This window comes from Lethenteron reissneri, chromosome 59, assembly GCF_015708825.2.
Source record: "Lethenteron reissneri isolate LAM-NWPU_2019-01 chromosome 59, ASM1570882v1, whole genome shotgun sequence".
NCBI classification, from domain to species: Eukaryota; Metazoa; Chordata; class Hyperoartia; order Petromyzontiformes; family Petromyzontidae; genus Lethenteron; species Lethenteron reissneri.
Window position 1 is genome coordinate 3,520,215 of NC_083837.1, and position 20,502 is coordinate 3,540,716.

The following is a 20,502-nucleotide window of genomic DNA, read 5'->3' on the forward strand; positions in this document are numbered from 1 at the left end:
TTTTTGTGTGAGGAGTGGTGGCGCAACGATTAGCACATTCCCATGCGAATCCAACCACCTGAGCTCGACCAGGCAGCCACGGCTGCCATCAGTGGCGAGCGATTCCCTGAACCGGGTCCCAGATCTCTCCATAAAGTTCAAAGTTCAAAGTTCATGTATTAGGTATAGCCCTGTGAGCCATTCGGCTCTTGAATCGGGTGCAACCGCAACAAGCAAAAAAACAAAAACATGAACAAAAAACATCTTCAAGTGAATATGTGACTGAGTGCAAACAGAAAATCCAAGAAAGGACAGCAAAATATTGCGGGAAAAAAAATCACCGTACACCAACGCTGTGTGAGTTGGGTGTGAAAAACGGTAACCGAAATATGATTCGGCGGTTTCCGTTCCTCGGTTTGAAACAAAACAAAAAAAATTAACTCGTAAAAACAAAGTTTTTCACTCGAAATCCTTTATATGCGTGGCGGCTAGAGTCCTCTCGTCCTCTGGCTTGAGATGGCTGCCACCTATGGGTCAGATGATTGTCTGCCACCATTAAGCAATTGGGAATTAAATATTTAAAAACATTTCCCTAAACAGTGTAAAATTTTGGGAAAAAAATTTCACGGGAAGTGGGTTAAAAAACGACCGAAAGATTTGCACGGTCGTAAGCAAGCAAGCAAGCAAACTTAATATAAAGGATTTAAAAAGAAAACGCATCTCGGCTCTGTTTTTAAATCGCGGTTCACCAACTGTGACAAAACTAAAAAATATAGTAGTAGGTTTTTACCCTTTAAACTGGTACAAAACTGCCACCTTTATACAAGGCATCATGTTTGCAATAACCACAACACAAGCAGTCAAAATGCAAACAAAAAGAAACAACTCTGATGATGGTTATCAGAGTCGTTTCGCCTCCCTTGCCGAGAGCGTGCACCGGTGATATGGACCTGCGTCCGCTCAGCCCCCCACCACCACCCCCCCACCCATCACCAATCCCCCCCCCCACCACCCCCCCCAACACCCCCCAACCACCACCCACTCACCACCTACCCCCCCACCACCCCCCACCACCCCCCCCAACACCCCCAACCACCACCCACCCCCCCCACCACCACCCCACTCACCACCTACCCCCCCCACCACCCCACCACCACCCACTCACCACCCACCCCCCCCACCCCCCCCCACCACCACCCCCCCACCACCACCCCCCCACCACCCCCACCACCACCCCACCACCACCCACCCCCCCACCACCCACCCCCCCACCACCCCCCCACCCACCCCCCACCACCCCCCCACCACCCACTCACCACCCCACCACCCCACCCACCACCCCCCCCCACCACCACCCACTCACCATCCACCCCCCACCCACCACCCCCCACCACACCCCCCCCCACCACCCCACCACCCCACTACCACCACCACTCCCCCCACCACCCACCCACCACCCCACCACCACCACCCACCCACCACCCACCACCACCACCACCCCCCCAGGTGCCTTGGGGAAGGTGGGGAGAGGTCTGCCGCCTGCCAACGCGCCCTTTAATTGCCGCCTTTGCTCCGCGTGACTTCTCGACTTTAATAAGCGCCGCACCTCCCCCCCCTTGCCCCCAATACCCCCCCCACCCCCCCCCCCTTGCCCCCCAATACCCCCCCAATACCCCCCCACCCCCCCCCTTGCCCCTCCCCCCCGTCCTTCTTGCCCCCCCCCCTGCGTGTCTCTCGTCAATGACACCGTAGGCGACTTTGAAGGGAGATAAATCCAAGACGTTTTAGTCTGGGCGGTCATCAGGCGAAGAGCGGGGGGTGGGGGGGAGGGGGGAGGGGATTGTCCCCCCACCCCCCCTTCACCCCCCCCCCCCACCTTGATATTTGAACATTGCAATATAAATACATTAATGCGTTCATCATTCCGAGCGCCGGGATGTAGCTCGGGTGACTCGGGGCGCTGCGCTCGACGCCGTGAGGTTCGAATCAAGTCCTGGGTTGACTTGTCACTCGTTGTCGTTAGCAGCGTCATCATCATCAGTGTCATCATCAGTGTCATCATCAGTGTCATCATCATCAGTGTCATCATCAGTGTCATCATCAGTGTCATCATCAGTGTCATCATCATCATCAGTGTCATCATCAGTGTCATCATCAGCGTCATCATCGTTATCAGCGTCATCATCATTATCAGCGTCATCATCAGCGTCATCATCAGCGTCATCATCATCATCAGTGTCATCATCAGTGTCATCATCAGCGTCATCATCGTTATCAGCGTCATCATCATTATCAGCGTCATCATCAGCGTCATCATCAGCGTCATCATCATCATCAGTGTCATCATCATCATCAGTGTCATCATCATCATCAGTGTCATCATCATCATCAGTGTCATCATCATCATCAGCGTCATCATCATCATCATCAGTGTCATCATCAGCACAATCAGTGTCATCATCATCAGTGTCATCATCATCAGTGTCATCATCATCAGTGTCATCAGCACCATCAAATCTAGAACCATCATAAGCACCATCAGCGTCAGCATCATCATCAGCGTCATCATCAGCGTCATCATCAGCGTCATCATCAGCGTCATCATCAGCACCATCATCACCACCGCCAGCAACCAATCGGCACCGCCATCCCACCGTGCGTTTGCTCGCTCCGTCGGCCCAAACGAAGGCAACTTAACGCAACGGTTATCAGCAGGCGTTTGTTTGCGGTGATGTTTCACGGCGAAGAGATGCGCGCGCATCGGAGCGACGTGGAGACTTTCTGTCCCACCGCGCCGATGCTTCTCCCGCGCTTGCCGCTCTAAATGCGCGCGTCGTTGTAAACGCGACAGCGTCAGAGGCTGAAACAAACGCACGGTGTTTATTGTGAGTGGCGGGTGAGCGTGAGCGGATGACGGGGAGCTCTGCATGCTGATACGAGCTACCCGTCGGAGGCCGTCGGACTGCGAGAAGGGCTGCGTGCAGAACGAGAGTGAGCGAGAGAGCGAGCGAGAGAGTGAGCGAGAGAGTGAGCGAGAGAGTGAGCGAGAGAGTGAGCGAGAGAGCGAGCGAGAGAGTGAGCGAGAAAGTGAGCGAGAAAGTGAGCTAGAGAGTGAGCGAGAGAGTGAGCGAGAGAGTGAGCGAGAGAGTGAGCGAGAAAGTGAGCGAGAAAGTAAGCGAGAAAGTAAGCGAGAAAGTGAGCGAGAAAGTGAGCGAGAAAGTGAGCGAGAGAGCGAGCGAGAGAGTGAGCGAGAAAGTGAGCGAGAAAGTGAGCTAGAGAGTGAGCGAGAGAGCGAGCGAGAGAGTGACCGAGAGAGTGAGCGAGAGAGCGACCGAGAGAGCGAGCGAGAGAGCGAGCGAGAGAGCGAGCGAGAGAGCGAGCGAGAGAGCGAGCGAGAGAGCGAGCGAGAGAGCGATCGAGAGAGTGAGCGAGAGAGCGACTGAGAGAGAGTGAGCGAGAGAGTGAGCGAGAGAGTGAGCGAGAGACCGAGAGAGCGACCGAGAGAGCGAGCGAGAGAGCGAGCGAGAGAGCGAGCGAGAGAGCGAGCGAGAGAGCGAGCGAGAGAGCGAGCGAGAGAGCGAGAGAGCGAGCGAGAGAGCGAGCGAGAGAGTAAAGTAAAAAAATACGAAAAGATGAACGAAGCAAAGTGCCGACTACACCGAGCATCTTCTTGTTTCCACTGATCGTAAAAAAAAGAGGGAGGGAGGGAGGGAGAGTGGCGTTTTCCTCGCAAGTCTCTGTAAGCGGCGCTCACCGCAAGGCCTCTGTCAGTGGCACCAGCGTCTGTCGGGGCGAAAGCCTCCTCCACCATGTCCACCCCCTTCTCTCTCACCTCTGTCCACCTCACCGCGTGCTCCTCACCCCCTCACCGTGTGGGAACGGAAGAGCCCTCACGGCTCATCGGATTCCTCCGCTGTGAACAAAGTTTCAGATTTGATTCACGTTCGCTTCTCCAGTGGAGAGTGTCCATCCTCCCCCCCCGTCCACCCCCTCTCTCTCTCCCCTCTGCGTGCGTATGTTTGCCGTACCTGTATGTCTGTTGTGCACACGTGTTTGCACACGTGTTTGTACGCATGTCAGAGGTCGCAAACGGGTTTTGATTCCTTACCCATACCCGTACCCGGCCGCACCAGGGTCGCAAACGGGTACCCGTACCCGTACCCGTCTGGGTACGGGTAGCCGGGTATCGGGTAGGCTACGGGTATCGGGTACCCGATTGCGACCTCTGGGATGAAGCCATGTTGCAGGCGCGGGTGAGTTGATTCTAGGAACTTGAATTGTGAGAAGAGACAAGACGTTGGGAAATGAGTGACAAACGGTGACTCGCCAGTGACTCACGGCCTACCCGTACCCGGCCGCACCAGGGTCGCAAACGGCTACCCGTACCCGTCTGGGTACGGGTAGCCGGGTATCGGGTAGGGTACGGGTATCGGGTACCCGGTTGCGACCTCTGGGATGAAGCCATGTTGCAGGCGCGGGTGGGTTGATTCTAGGAACTTGAATTGTGAGAAGAGACAAGACGTTGGGAAATGAGTGACAAACGGTGACTCGCCAGTGACTCACGGCCTACCCGTACCCGTACCCGGCCGCACCAGGGTCGCAAACGGCTACCCGTACCTGGCCGGGTACGGGTAGCCGGGTATCGGGTAGGGTACGGGTATCGGGTACCCGGTTGCGACCTCTGACGTTTGTGTCATTGTTGCACGGTACGCATGATGAACTTCTTTTGCACCCTACGTAGCCGGCCGCGCTCACCAGAGGTGCGCTGCCAAGGCGCAGGAAACTGAAAACACGACAAAAACACAACTCTGATGATGTATGCACTGTCCTTGAAGTTGATTGGTCCACACCCGAGACAGCTTTCCTTAGAGCCTAGTCTCACATGGTGTTGGACCAGATGACGCCAAAAGGCGCACAACTCAAAGACAATGCACCATCAGAGTACGAGAGCTCGGGGTAAGCATTTACACCATTGCAACCTCATTTGCCAGTAAAAAATATATGATAATTGTTTTTTTACCCTTCTATCTGGCAACAAAACTGACACCTTCGGCTCTAAGGAAAGCTGTCTCGGGTGTGGACCAATCAACTTCAAGGACAGTGCATACATTATCAGAGTTGTGTTTTTTGTTTGCATTATGACTGCAGGTATTGTGGTCAATGCAAACATGACTCCTTGTAAAAAGGTGTCAGTTTTGTTGCCAGATAGAAGGGTAAAAAACAATTATCAAGATGAACAGGAATAGCGTGATGATGCTTTATAAAGACGACGATTTACGCTCCTTGACGCGACCAGCGAGCTCCCTTCACCCGCCGGCTACCGTTCGTCCCACCGTCAGCCACCTCGCCTCACCGCGTGTTCCTCACCCCACCCGCCCCCCCCACCCTCCCCCTCACCGGGTGAGCAGGCGCGGCAGCTCCCGGCGTGCCGATCGAGCCGTCGGAAGGACCCCACGGGAGGAGTGGCGGCTCACTGAGGACGGGGGACCCGTGCCTGGCACTCTACTGGGAGGACAACAAGGTTAGTGCCGATTTAAAGCTTCTTTCGTGACTGCAGGGATTCATCTTCTTGGTTCTTTCGGTAAAGTCACGTAGAAGGGAAGTAATAAAATAATAAAAATAAAACATAATTAAATAATTCTCACGACGTTTCGGCCACTCACACAGAGACCCACACACTCACACAGAAACCCATAGACTCACACAAAGACCCATAGACTCACACAAAGACCCATAGACTCACATAGAGACCCATAGACTCATACAGAGACCCACACACTCACACAGAGACCCACACACTCACACAGAGACCCATAGACTCACACAGAGACCCACATACTCACACAGAGACCCATAGACTCACACAAAGACCCATAGACTCACATAGAGACCCATAGACTCACACAGAGACCCACACACTCACACAGAGACCCATAGACTCACACAAAGACCCATAGACTCACATAGAGACCCATAGACTCACACAGAGACCCACATACTCACACAGAGAACCATAGACTCACACAAAGACCCATAGACTCACACAAAGACCCATAGACTCACATAGAGACCCATAGACTCATACAGAGACCCACACACTCACACAGAGACCCACACACTCACACAGAGACCCATAGACTCACACAGAGACCCACATACTCACACAGAGACCCATAGACTCACACAAAGACCCATAGACTCACATAGAGACCCATAGACTCACACAGAGACCCACACACTCACACAGAGACCCATAGACTCACACAAAGACCCATAGACTCACATAGAGACCCATAGACTCACACAGAGACCCACATACTCACACAGAGAACCATAGACTCACACAAAGACCCATAGACTCACACAAAGACCCATAGACTCACATAGAGACCCATAGACTCATACAGAGACCCACACACTCACACAGAGACCCACACACTCACACAGAGACCCATAGACTCACACAGAGACCCACATACTCACACAGAGACCCACAGACTCACACAGAGACCCACAGACTCACACAGAGAACCATAGACTCACACAGAGACCCACATACTCACACAGAGACCCACAGACTCACACAGAGAACCATAGACTCACACAGAGACCCACATACTCACACAGAGACCCACAGACTCACACAGAGACCCACAGACTCACACAGAGAACCATAGACTCACACGGAGACCCATAGACTCACACGGAGACCCATAGACTCACACGGAGACCCATAGACTCACACAGAGACCCACAGACTCACACAGAGACCCATAGACTCATACAGAGACCCACAGACTCACACAGAGACCCGTAGACTCACACAGAGACCCATAGACTCACACAGAGACCCACATACTCACACAGAGACCCACACACTCACACAGAGACCCACAGTCTCACACAGAGACCCACAGACTCACACAGAGACCCATGGACTCACACAGAGACCCACAGACTCACACAGAGACCCATAGACTCACACAGAGACCCATAGACTCACACAGAGACCCATAGACTCACACAGAGACCCATAGACTCACACAGAGACCCACAGACTCACACAGAGACCCGTAGACTCACATAGAGACCCATAGACTCACACAGAGACCCACATACTCACACAGAGAACCATAGACTCACACAAAGACCCATAGACTCACACAAAGACCCATAGACTCACATAAAGACCCATAGACTCATACAGAGACCCACACACTCACACAGAGACCCACACACTCACACAGAGACCCATAGACTCACACAAAGACCCATAGACTCACATAGAGACCCACAGACTCACACAGAGACCCACAGACTCACACAGAGAACCATAGACTCACACAGAGACCCACATACTCACACAGAGACCCACACACTCACACAGAGACCCACAGTCTCACACAGAGACCCACAGACTCACACAGAGACCCATAGACTCACACAGAGACCCACAGACTCACACAGAGACCCATAGACGCACACGGAGACCCATAGACTCACACGGAGACCCATAGACTCACACAGAGACCCACAGACTCACACAGAGACCCGTAGACTCACACAGAGACCCATAGACTCACATAGAGACCCATAGACGCACACAGAGACCCACAGACTCGCACAGAGACCCACAGACTCGCACAGAGACCCACAGACTCACACAGACTGACAGAGAGACCCACAGACTCACACAGAGACCCACAGACTCACACAGAGACCCACAGACTCACACAGAGACCCATAGACTCACACAGCGACCCATAGACTCACACAGACTCACAGACTCACGCAGAGACCCGTAGACTCACACAGAGACCCACAGACTCACATAGAGACCCACAGACTCGCACAGAGACCCACATACTCACACAGAGACACCACAGACTGCCCCCGCACCTCCAATCGGCACAGTTGGGGCTAAGTACGGTGCAAAAGAAGTTCAACGTCATCACTCTGACCTCGGATGTATAGGCAAGGGGGGTGGAAGTGCCGGAAATATTTTCCCCGACCAATTATAACCAGGCACGGGGGAACTCCGCGGAGTAGTGTGACATTTCGCGGGCAACTTGTAAAGACAGCGACCACGTTGTTAATGAGACGCTAACATACGGAGGGGGGCGACAGGGATGACAACGTTGACTGATTGAACGGGTTAGACGCGTGAGTGCTCGTAGTGTGTGAATGTTGCGTCGTTAAACCCGCCACCATCCGGAGAATGGTGTGAGGGTCCATGTTCTTAGGTTTTTTCGGTAAAGTGACGTAGGTAAAAAATTTAATTAATAAAATAAAATAAAAATCACGACGTTTCGGAGGTAATACAAGCTTCCGTATTCTTAGGTTTTTTCGGTAAAGTCACGTAGGTAAAAATTTAAAATCAATAAAATAAAAATAAAATAAAAATCACGACGTTTCGGAGGCAACACAAGCTTCCGTATTCTTAGGTTTTTTCGGTAAAGTCACGTAGGTAAAAATTTAAAATCAATAAAATAAAAATAAAATAAAAATCACGACGTTTCGGAGGCAGCACAAGCTTCCGTATTCTTAGGTTTTTTCGGTAAAGTCACGTAGGTAAAAATTTAAAATCAATAAAATAAAAATAAAATAAAAATCACGACGTTTCGGAGGCAACACAAGCTTCCGTCTTCAGGTGGAACCGTCACAGCCACAACAGCTGTATCAAGTGAGAGGAATTCCAAGAACACAGTATTTGTATATATACTGGTTGAGGGTGTGAGGAGCCAAGGTAGGCCCTGGATATTATTTTTGTGAGGTTCGGTGCGGCTGAAGCACGCTTATTTTAGTAGTAGTAGGTTTTTACCCTTTTAAACTGGTACAAAACTGACACCTTTATACAAGGCATCATGTTTAAAGGGTAAAAACCTACTACTATATTTTGTCACTGATAAAGGAGGTCTCATAGTGTAAACACTTATTTTATTTTACTTTTATTAATTTTAATTTTTTTACCTACGTGACTTCACCGAAAAAAACTAAGAATACGGAAGCTTGTGTTGCCCCCGATACGTCGTTATTTTTATTTTATTTTTATTTTACTTTTATTAATTTTAATTTTTTTACCTACGTGACTTTACCGAACAAAACCTAACAATATGAATCCTTGCAGTCACGAAAGCTTCAAATCTAGAAGGTGTGAGTGTCCGTCGCAATTTTGATGTGAAGCTTTTCGTGACCGCATGAAACCACGCTCGTTGGTTTCCCTCAAGTCACGTGAGTGGAAAGTTAATAGATTAATGGATCACGACGTTTCGATGGCAGCACGAAGCTTTTGTGTCGCGATCGGAACGCGGTGATCAATTGATTTTCTGTCTCCGTGACTTTGCCGAAAGAAGCGGAGAGCGTGGTTTGGTTTGTCGCGTCGACGAAATGCGCCGCTTGGCTACCAGTTCAGCATCGCCGGTGGCGTGTCGGAGAGTAAACCCCGCGAACAACCGCCACAACCACAACAACAACCGCCACCACAACAACAACAACAACCGCCACCACATCAACAACAACAACAACCGCCACAGCAACAACAACAACCGCCACCACCACAGCAACAACAACAACCGCCACAACAACAACCGCCACCACAACAACATCAACAACCGCCACCACCACAACACCAACAACAACCGCCATTACCACAACAACAACAACCGCCACCACCACAACAACAACCGCCACCACAACAACAACAACAACCGCCACCACCACAACACCAACAACAACCGCCACCACCACAACAACAACAACAACCGCCACCACCACAACACCAACAACAACCGCCACCACCACAACAACAACCACCACCACACCAACAACCGCCACAACAACAACAACAGCCACAACAACAACAGCCACAACAACAACAACCTCCACAACAACAACCGCCACCACAACAACAACCGCCACCACAACAACAACCGCCACCACAACAACAACAACCACCACCACCACAACAACACCCGAATCAGTCGAGCGGCAATATCTTTTCATCGGTTGCGTAACGCTGTGTGGAAGCTACCTGGTCTGTCGCTCCGCACGAAGCTTCAGGTCTTCTCGGCCACGGTCATTCCCTCCCTTCTCTACGCTTGCGAAACGTGGACCCCCCTAATGGAGCATCTTCGCCCGGTTAGAAACATTTAGGCTGGCCTGCCTACGATCAATCCTGGGTTTAACCAGGTAGGATTGTGTGAGGAGCTCACAAATCCTTGAAAGATCTGGGCAAAGTCCCATCGGTGAGCTCCTCCGGCAGGCAAGGCTGCGTTGGCTGGGTCATGTGTGAGTAGCTTATAAATACCACCCCCTCGTGTACCGTGCCAGCCTTCATAGGTGCTCGCTAACAGCTAGACTTACTGTATCAAGTGAATCTAGCTGTGACGGTCCCACCTGATGACGGAGACTTGTGTTGCCTCCGAAACGTCGTGATTTTTAATTGTATTTCTATAATTTCCATTATTTTTATTTTATTATTTTTTACCTACGTTACTTTACCGAAAAAAACCTAAGAGGATGAATCCTTGCAGTCACGAAAGCTTCAAATCTAGAACCACTCGTCATCGTCATCGTTAATTGCCTGAAAACATCTTGCGAACGAAAAGCCAAGCGTAGTAGCAGCAGCAGGCATCCTCCTGAAAAAGAGTCACATGACTCAGCGTGTCTCGCCTTGATGAATAAGTTAAACATCGTGATTATCGTCATCATCATCACCATCACATAAAACATACTCGCCGTTGCAGTTTCAACTTTCGGTGATTTGGATTTTCATCTGCAACGCAGGCAAAGACAAAGATCCCCCGTGTAGCCTGTAACAGACTGTAGGGGCAAGTGCTGTTAGCGAGCACCTATGAAGGCCGGCACAGCACACGAGGGGGTGGGTGGCCAGCACCACGCCCGGCCGCTTTTGTCTCCCCAGGGGCGATGTTTACACACCGCGCCAGGTACTCACTCGAGGCTGAGTCGACCTAGGGGAGGCCCAGAACCGGTTCAGATAATCGTGTTGGCCGTGAGCGGGAATCGAACCCGGGTCGCCAGGTTCGTAGCGCAGCGTAGCGCTAACTGGGCAAAAGCAGTTGAAGCAGCAGAGGACTTTGTGAAAGATATCATCGATAATTGTTTTTTTACCCTTCTATCTGGCAACAAAACTGACACCTTTTTTACAAGGAGTCACGTTTGCATAGACCACAATACCTGCAGTCGTAATGCAAACAAAAAACACAACTCTGATATTGTATGCACTGTCCTTGAAGTTGATTGGTCCACACCCGAGACAGCTTTCCTTAGAGCCTAGTCTCACATGGTGTTGGACCAGATGACGCCAAAAGGCGCACAACTCAAAGACAATGCACCATCAGACTATGAGAGCTCGGGGCAAGCATCTACACTATGGGAACCTCATTTGCCAGTTTTGTTGCCAGATAGATGGGTAAAATACCAATTATCATATTTTTACTGGCAAATGAGGTTCCCATAGTGAATGATATCATTGAGGAGTGGCAGGCGTTCTGTTTGCTTGAGTGCGTTTACTTTTGGTAATTACGCCACAAAGCCACCACTTAATCTGCCTGTCCCACGTTTTTTTGTCCCAGTATTTACGTAGGTAAATTCACGGAGGCCTTTGTTAGTGATTGGAATTTGTATTTCGTAGCTGTCAACCCCCTTATCAGTTGCCCGACCTGCCTTATTAAAGAGCAATTGGTCACGCCGTGTGTCCCTTATACAGCTCAACGTTTATCCTGCAGTCCCATCACGAGGGAGAAATACAAACACAGAGACACTCACCACTACACTCACCACTACACTCACCACTACACTCACCACTAGTACACTCACCACTACACTCACCACTAGTACACTCACCACTACACTCACCACTACACTCACCACTACACTCACCACTAGTACACTCACCACTACACTCATCACTAGTACACTCATCACTACACTCACCACTACACTCACCACTACACTCACCACTACACTTACCACTAGTACACTCACCAATACACTCACCAATACACTCACCACTAGTACACTCACCACTACACTCACCACTAGTACACTCACCACTACACTCACCACTAGTACACTCACCACTACACTCACCACCACACTCACCACTAGTACACTCACCAATACACTCACCAATACACTCACCACTACACTTACCACTACACTCACCACTAGTACACTCACCACTACACTCACCACTACACTCACCACTAGTACACTCACCACTAGTACACTCACCACTACACTCACCACTACACTCACCACTAGTACACTCACCACTACACTCACCACTACACTCACCACTAGTACACTCACCACTAGTACACTCACCACTACACTCACCACTAGTACACTCACCACTAGTACACTCACCACTAATACACTCACCACTAGTACACTCACCACTACACTCACCACTAGTACACTCACCACTAATACACTCACCACTACACTCACTAGTACACTCACCACTACACTCACCACTACACAACACCACTACACTCACCACTACACTCACCACTACACAACACCACTACACTCACCACTACACTCACCACTACACTCACCACTACACTCACCACTAGCACACTCACCACTAGTACACTCACCCTAGTACACTCACCACTACACTCACCACCAGTACACTCACCACTACACTCACCACCACTACACTCACCACTAGTACACTCACCACTACTACACTCACCACTAGTACACTCACCACTACACTCACCACTACACTCACCACCACTACACTCACCACCAGTACACTCACCACTACACTCACCACCACTACACTCACCACTAGTACACTCACCACTACTACACTCACCACTAGTACACTCACCACTACACTCACCACTACACTCACCACCACTACACTCACCACCAGTACACTCACCACTACACTCACCACCACTACACTCACCACTAGTACACTCACCACTACTACACTCACCACTAGTACACTCACCACTACACTCACCACTACAAACCTTTCAACCCGTTATCAGTTGCTCCACCTTATTGCAGACCAATTCAGACCTTACTGGTCACCCCGTGTCCCTCATAAATCTCAACGTTCATCCTACAGAGTCCCATCACGAGAGAGAAACACAAAAAAATAGACAAAAATAATGTTATTAAACAAAACCAGTTTTTTTAAACGTATCAATGTTGATAGTTGGCCTCAATGATTCTACTCATCATGCTACTGTCTGTGACCTTGCATGCTGACGCTGACGCTGCAGCTGCCCTTTGGATGTGTGGATTCACACACTAAATGCTGCAAATGCACATGATGAAGGGTTAAACAAAACACGAATCGCTTAATTTGGCCGCGCGATTATTTGTTGTGCCCGCGTTGACGCGGCTTCCACGCCGCCGTATCAGGACCTGAAAAATCAATTTCCCCGTACAAAGAATACGGGGGGGGGGGGGGGGGGGGTCGGTGCAACAGTAAAGGATACGAAAACTAAAAAAAACGATATGAGTGCAAAGTGTAAGGGGTAGGTGAGAAAATCGCTGAAATTAAATCAACTAAAACACTAAACGGCGTGGGTTATTTTATGTATCACCAACTAAGGCCTCACTGAGCTATTCGTTATTTTTCAGAAGCGCCCCAGCCATCATTCCCGTGTATAGCCCTTGTACTGGCAGTTTGTAAGGCTAAAGGGGACCCCCCTGTGTGTGTGTGTGTGAAACCGGTGGTGTCGCAATTGTAGCACTGCTCAACGAATCCGGCGACGGGAGTTCGATTCCCGCTCACGGCCACCACCAAGCACCCGGCAGAGGTCGCAAACGGGTTTTGATTCCTTACCCGTACCCGGCCGCACCAGGGTCGCAAACGGGTACCCGTACCCGGCCGTACCCGTACCCTACCCGTACCCGGCCGGGTACGGGTAGGGTACGGGTATCGGGTACCTGATTGCGACCTCTGGGATTAAGCCATGTTGCAGGCGCGGGTGGGTTGATTCTAGGAACTTGAATTGTGAGAAGAGACAAGACGTTGGGAAATGAGTGACAAACGGTGACTCACCAGTGACTCACGGCCTACCCGTACCCATACCCGGCCGCACCAGGGTCGCAAACGGCTACCCGTACCCAGCCGGGTACGGGTAGCCGAGTATCGGGTAGGGTACGGGTATCGGATACCCGATTGTGAACTCTGGCACCTGGTGACGATTATCCGAACCGGTCCTCAAACGAGTAGCTGCCGCCGTGTGTAGTAAACGTCGCCACTGGGGAGACAACGGCGGCCGGGCGTGGTGCTGGCCGCGCTCCCCCTCCGTGCGCCGTGCCGGCCTTCACAGGCGTCGCTCGCTAACAGCACTTGCCCCAACAGTCTGTTACAGGCGATGGGGAGGGGGGGGGGTGTCTTTGCCTTTGTACAATTTAAAAAGTTTGTGGCGAGTAAGCGTGCGAGCGAGCGAGACCACGACCCGTTCGTGCCGTAATATAGTTGCTGCACAATGAGTGGGTGCAGGAGGGGGATGCTCCCTAATGGCAGTGCTTTTTAAATCCTTTATATTAAGTTCACTTGCTTGCTTGCTTGCGCGCTTACGACCGTGCAAATCTTTCGGTGGTTTTTTACCCCACTTCCCGTGATCCAATCGAGCTGACATTTTGCACACATACTCGTTGTGCGTGACAATTTTTTTACACTTTTTTGAAAAAATAAATTATATTTAATTACCAATTGCTTAATGGTGGCAGACAATCATCTGACCCATAGGTGGCAGCCATCTCAAGCCAGAGGACGAGAGGACTCTAGCCGCCACTCATATAAAGGATTTATAGTGAAAAACTTTGTTTTTACGGGTTAAATTTTTTTGCGGGGATAATCTGCGGCCAGCAACTCGAAAGAAACAGCGCCGGTGCCGCTCGCTGCGTGCGAGGACGAGCGGCAGGAGCTGGTGGGGGTGGGGGGATCAAGGCGGCAGCAGAAGCTAAACTCTACTGAACTCTAGTCGCTTTTTCTTTTTGTTCTACCCGGTAAAAGTTGAAGTTGTTAGTGCTAGAGAGTCGGGGGGGGGGTGGGGGGGGTGGCCCGTGGCAAGATGAAACATCTCGGTGCTGCCTGAGACAGCCACTTGGAATCCGTGGCTCTGCCAGCCCAAGAAATGGCCCAGTTTTGGCCTAGCAATAGCAATCCAGGCCCCCCCATGCCCTGTAGGAACAGCCCAGTTCTGGCCCAGCAATGTCACTCTAGGCCCTGGTCTGTGTCTCCATGCCCCATGGAAACCAGCCCAGTCCTGGCCCAGCAATGTCACTCTAGGCCCTGGTCTGGGTCTCCATGCCCCATGGGAACCAGCCCAGTCCTGGCCCAGCAATGTCACTCTAGACCCTGGTCTGTGTCTCCATGCCCCATGGGAACCAGCCCAGATCTAGCCTAGCAATGTCACTCTAGGCCCTGGTCTGTGTCTCCATGCCCCATGGAAACCAGCTCAGCTCTAGCCTAGCAATGTCACTCTAGGCCCTGGTCTCTGTCTCCATGCCCCATGGAAACCAGTCCAGTTCTAGCCTAGCAATGTCACTCTAGGCCCTGGTCTGTGTCTCAATGCCCCATGGAAACCAGCTCAGCTCTAGCCTAGCAATGTCACTCTAGGCCCTGGTCTGTGTCTCCATGCCCCATGGAAACCAGCTCAGCTCTAGCCTAGCAATGTCACTCTAGGCCCTGGTCTGTGTCTCAATGCCCCATGGGAACCAGTCCAGTTCTGGCCCAGCAATGTCACTCTAGGCCCTGGTCTGTGTTCCCATGCCCCATGGGAACCAGCCCAGTTCTGGCCTAGCAATGTCACTCTAGACCCTGGTCTGTGTCTCCATGCCCCATGGGAACCAGCCCAGTCCTGGCCCAGCAATGTCACTCTAGACCCTGGTCTGTGTCTCCATGCCCCATGGAAACCAGCCCAGTTCTGGCCTAGCAATGTCACTCTAGACCCTGGTCTGTGCCTCCATGCCCCATGGAAACCAGCCCAGTTCTGGCCTAGCAATGTCACTCTAGACCCTGGTCTGTGTCTCCATGCCCCATGGGAACCAGCCCAGCTCTAGCCTAGCAATGTCACTCTAGGCCCTGGTTTGTGTCTCCATGCCCCATGGAAACCAGCCCAGTTCTGGCCTAGCAATGTCACTCTAGACCCTGGTCTGTGTCTCCATGCCCCATGGGAACCAGCCCAGCTCTAGCCTAGCAATGTCACTCTAGGCCCTGGTTTGTGTCTCTATGCCCCATGGAAACCAGCTCAGTTCTGGCCTAGCAATGTCACTCTAGGCCCTGGTCTGTGTCTCCATGCCCCATGGGAACCAGCCCAGTCCTAGCCTCGCAATGTCACTCTAGGGCCTGGTCCCCCATGAAGCCATAACGCTTGCCTTTAACGCGATTCACCCTCAGCGTGGGTTCTGTTCGATTCACTTCGATCGGGGAAAAGGTGTCGCATTCGTAATCTTTCACCGTGTGCGTTTTCACGCGGACATATGCGACACACCAAGCGAGCGAGTGCCGTCACCGAAAAGCCGGGGGCAGGCAGCCGGAAGCGGTGCCAATGATTGCCCGAGCTCTGCAGCCCTATGTTAGAATGTTTGGGCAACTCCGCTCGTGAGTGTTGTGTTCGTGTGCGAGGAAATCGCGCGGTAGCCAAAGAAAACCCACGCGGTTCGGGTGGGGAGAGGGTGGGACGGGGTGTTAATACTAATCCCCCATACCGATTGAACTCAGATTGATGTTACATTAATCTCTCGCGCCTCTCCCCGTGTCTCTCTCTCTCTCTCTGTATGAATCTCTCGCTGTTTCTCTCTCTCTCTCTTTCGGGTCACTTGCTAATGAGACTAATATGGGGGAGCCTTGGAGGCGAGATGTTAACTGCATCGCTTGGTATGCAGGTGGTCGCGGGTTTGACGCCAAAACTGACGCCTGATTATTTAAAATCTGGCCGTCGCCTGATGAAGCTGGTTGTAATTACTGGCGAAACGTCGTTACTCAGATTGTAAATGTTGTGGTTTGGCTCTCCAACACACCGGTATGGTGTACTATACACTACACTATACACTACACTATACACTACTATATACTACACTATACACTACACTATACACTACACTATACACTACTATACACTACACTATACACTATACTATACACTATACACTACTAGACACTACACTATACACTACTATACACTACACTATACACTACATTATACACTATACTATACACTACACTATACACTACACACTACACTATACACTACTATACACTACACTATACACTACACTATACACTACTATACACTACTATACACTACACACTACACTACTACACACTACACTATACTCTACTATACATTACACTATACACTACACTATACACTACACTATACACTACACTATACACTACACTATACACTACTACACACTACACTATACACTACACTATACACTACTACACTATACACTACTATACATTACACTATACACTACACTATACACTACACACTACACTACACTATACACTACACACTACACTATACACTACACTATACACTACTATACACTATACACTACACTACACACTACACTATATGCTAGTGCTGCACTAGTAACGAATTGGCCACGATCTTACCAGTCGTCCGTATCGGATGGTGGTGGGTTTAACGACACAAAAAAATACTTTTCTGTGCAAGTAGAAAATTAGTGTTTTAATATTTACGTTTTTTTTGTAATTGAGTGCCCCTTCATAACAGACGCTACAGGCCAGGTTAAGCTAGTGCGGGCACTAGCTTACTAGCTTAATCCAGCACTGGGTGACACAGTTACAAGTTCAAGTTCATGTATTAGGTGTAGCCCTGTGAGCCATTCGGCTCTTGAATCGGGTGCAACCGCAACAAACAAAAAACAAAAACATGAACAAAAAATCTTCTTGGTTCTTTCGGTAAAGTCACGTAGAAGGGAAGTAATAAAATAATTCTCACGACGTTTCGGCCACAACACAACGCAAGCAGCCGTCCTCAGGTGAAAACCAGGTCTGTCGAGGCGACAGCGTCTGAATGAAACAGCACCATGCTTGGAGCATACAAAATGAACAAAAAACATCTTAAAGTGAATATGTGACTAAGTGCAAGCATAAAATCCAAGAAAAGACAGCAAAATATTTCAGAAAAAAATCACCGTACACCAACGCTGTGTGCAAAAATCCCAGTGGGATGCAAGTCAAACAACCGACAACAACCACAAGACAACTTAGATTTGTACGATGCTTAGGCCTGTGTTCTTGTAGCGGCAACCACTCCGGGAATGGGTGTCAGTTTTTCTCGGTTCGATTCTTCGTCATGATCATCCAAGCTTGGGGTCAGGGATATCTCAGCCCTGGCCTTGGTATTCTTAGGTTTTTTCTTCGGTAAAGTCAGGTAGGTAAAACATTTTAATTAATAAAAGTAAAATAAAAATAAAATAAAAATCACGACGTTTCGGAGGCAACACAAGCTTCCGTCTTCAGGTGGAACCGTCACAGCTCACGATAGCTGTATCAAGTGAGAGAAATTCCAAGAACACAGTATTTATTGAAAGCGATGGGTATGATCTTGTTATCTCGGCATCTCTTGAGGAAGGCCAGCGTCTCGAGAAGCTGTGACTTCTTGTCTCGTTGTCTGTTAAAAACTCTCACAGATAGGTGGAATTCCTCCCCGTAGAGGGTGTTCACTCTAGATTTGAAGCTTTCGTGACTGCAAGGATTCATACTCCTAGGTTTTTTTGGTAAAGTCACGTAGTTAAAAAATTAAAATTAATAAAAGTAAAATAAAAATACAGCAATCGTGGCGTGACGGTTCCACCTGAAGACGGAAGCCTGTGTTGCCTCCAAAACGTCGTGATTTTTATTTAATTTTTATTTTACTTTTATTAATTTTTAATTTTTTACCTACGTGACTTTACCGAAAAAACTTAAGAATATGAATCCTTGCAGTCACGAAAGCTTCAAACCTGGCCTTGGTGTTGAATCACACGTGCGTGCAATTAGCGTAAATTGCAAATAATAGATTCCCGCGCACGTGATTCATTGCGAGTACGGTGAGCACAAAGAATCGATTTCAATTGATTAAGGCCTTCACATTGTTTCGTGCCGATAAGTCTTGTGGCTCGATCGAATCTTGGTTCGGCGCTCACTCCATTGGCGGTCCCGAGCCAGTGACAAGACATTTCAGATTTCCGTGACCGAGCAATTTTACTGAATTCTAGATTTGAAGCTTTCGTGACTGCAAGGATTCATATTCTTAGGTTTTCTCGGTAAAGTCACGTAGGTAAAAAATTTAAATTAATAAAAGTAAAATAAAAATAAAATAAAAATCACGACGTTTCGGAGGCAACACAAGCTTCCGTCTTCAGGTGGAACCGTAGTATATATACGGGGTAGTAGCTCTTGGAATTTCTCTCACTTGATACAGCAATCGTGCTGTGACGGTTCCACCTGAAGACGGAAGCTTGTGTTGCCTCAGAAACGTCGTGATTTTTTTTTTATTAATTTTTATGTTTTACCTACGTGACTTTACCGAAAAACCCTAAGAATAATAATAATTTGACTGAACCCCGGATGGACGGTGATGATGATCGAACGAAGGCGGTGGTCATCGCGCGGAGCTTTCAGACGCGCTTCTGCGGCCGTCTGGAACGCTCTTGCATTCCCGATATTGGGCAGTCGCAGGAACTGTGCACTTTCAAATCTAGATCGACAAAGTAGTTTTTTTAGAACTGATGTTTGTGTTTAGCTTGATGTCCCCTCCCCCCGGACCTTTGATTAGCACGGTAGGTTACGTACGGTGCGAAAGAAGTTCAACAACATACATAGACTCCCGCAGAGACCCATAGACTCCCGCAGAGACCCATAGACTCACATAGAGACCCATAGACTCACATAGACACCCGTAGACTCACATCGAGACCCGTAGACTCACACAGAGACCCATAGACTCCCGCAGAGACCCATAGACTCACATAGAGACCCATAGACTCACATAGACACCCGTAGACTCATATCGAGACCCGTAGACTCACACAGAGACCCATAGACTCCCGCAGAGACCCATCGACTTACATAGAGACCCATAGACTCACATAGACACCCGTAGACTCACATCGAGACCCGTAGACTCACACAGAGACCCATAGACTCCCGCAGAGACCCATAGACTCACATAGAGACCCATAGACTCACATAGACACCCGTAGACTCACATCGAGACCCGTAGACTCACACAGAGACCCATAGACTCCCGCAGAGACCCATCGACTTACATAGGGACCCATAGACTCACATAGACACCCGTAGACTCACATCGAGACCCGTAGACTCACACAGAGACCCATAGACTCCCGCAGAGACCCATAGACTCACATAGAGACCCATAGACTCACATAGACACCCGTAGACTCACATCGAGACCCGTAGACTCACACAGAGACCCATAGACTCCCGCAGAGACCCATCGACTTACATAGAGACCCATAGACTCACATAGAGAC

At 49.9% G+C, this 20,502-nt stretch overlaps 1 protein-coding gene across 1 annotated transcript in view; it reads left to right on the forward strand.

Annotated features, from left to right (window-relative positions):
- The window catches only part of LOC133357728 (tudor domain-containing protein 3-like), a 58,678-nt gene extending 42,139 nt beyond the window's left edge, over window positions 1-16,539 (forward strand). Inside the window, exons 7-8 of the mRNA XM_061575823.1 lie at window positions 5,388-5,500; window positions 16,483-16,539. Coding sequence (XP_061431807.1) covers window positions 5,388-5,500; window positions 16,483-16,539 — 170 coding nt within the window. The remainder of the gene's footprint in view (window positions 1-5,387; window positions 5,501-16,482) is intronic.
- Window positions 16,540-20,502: the final 3,963 nt, after the last annotated feature.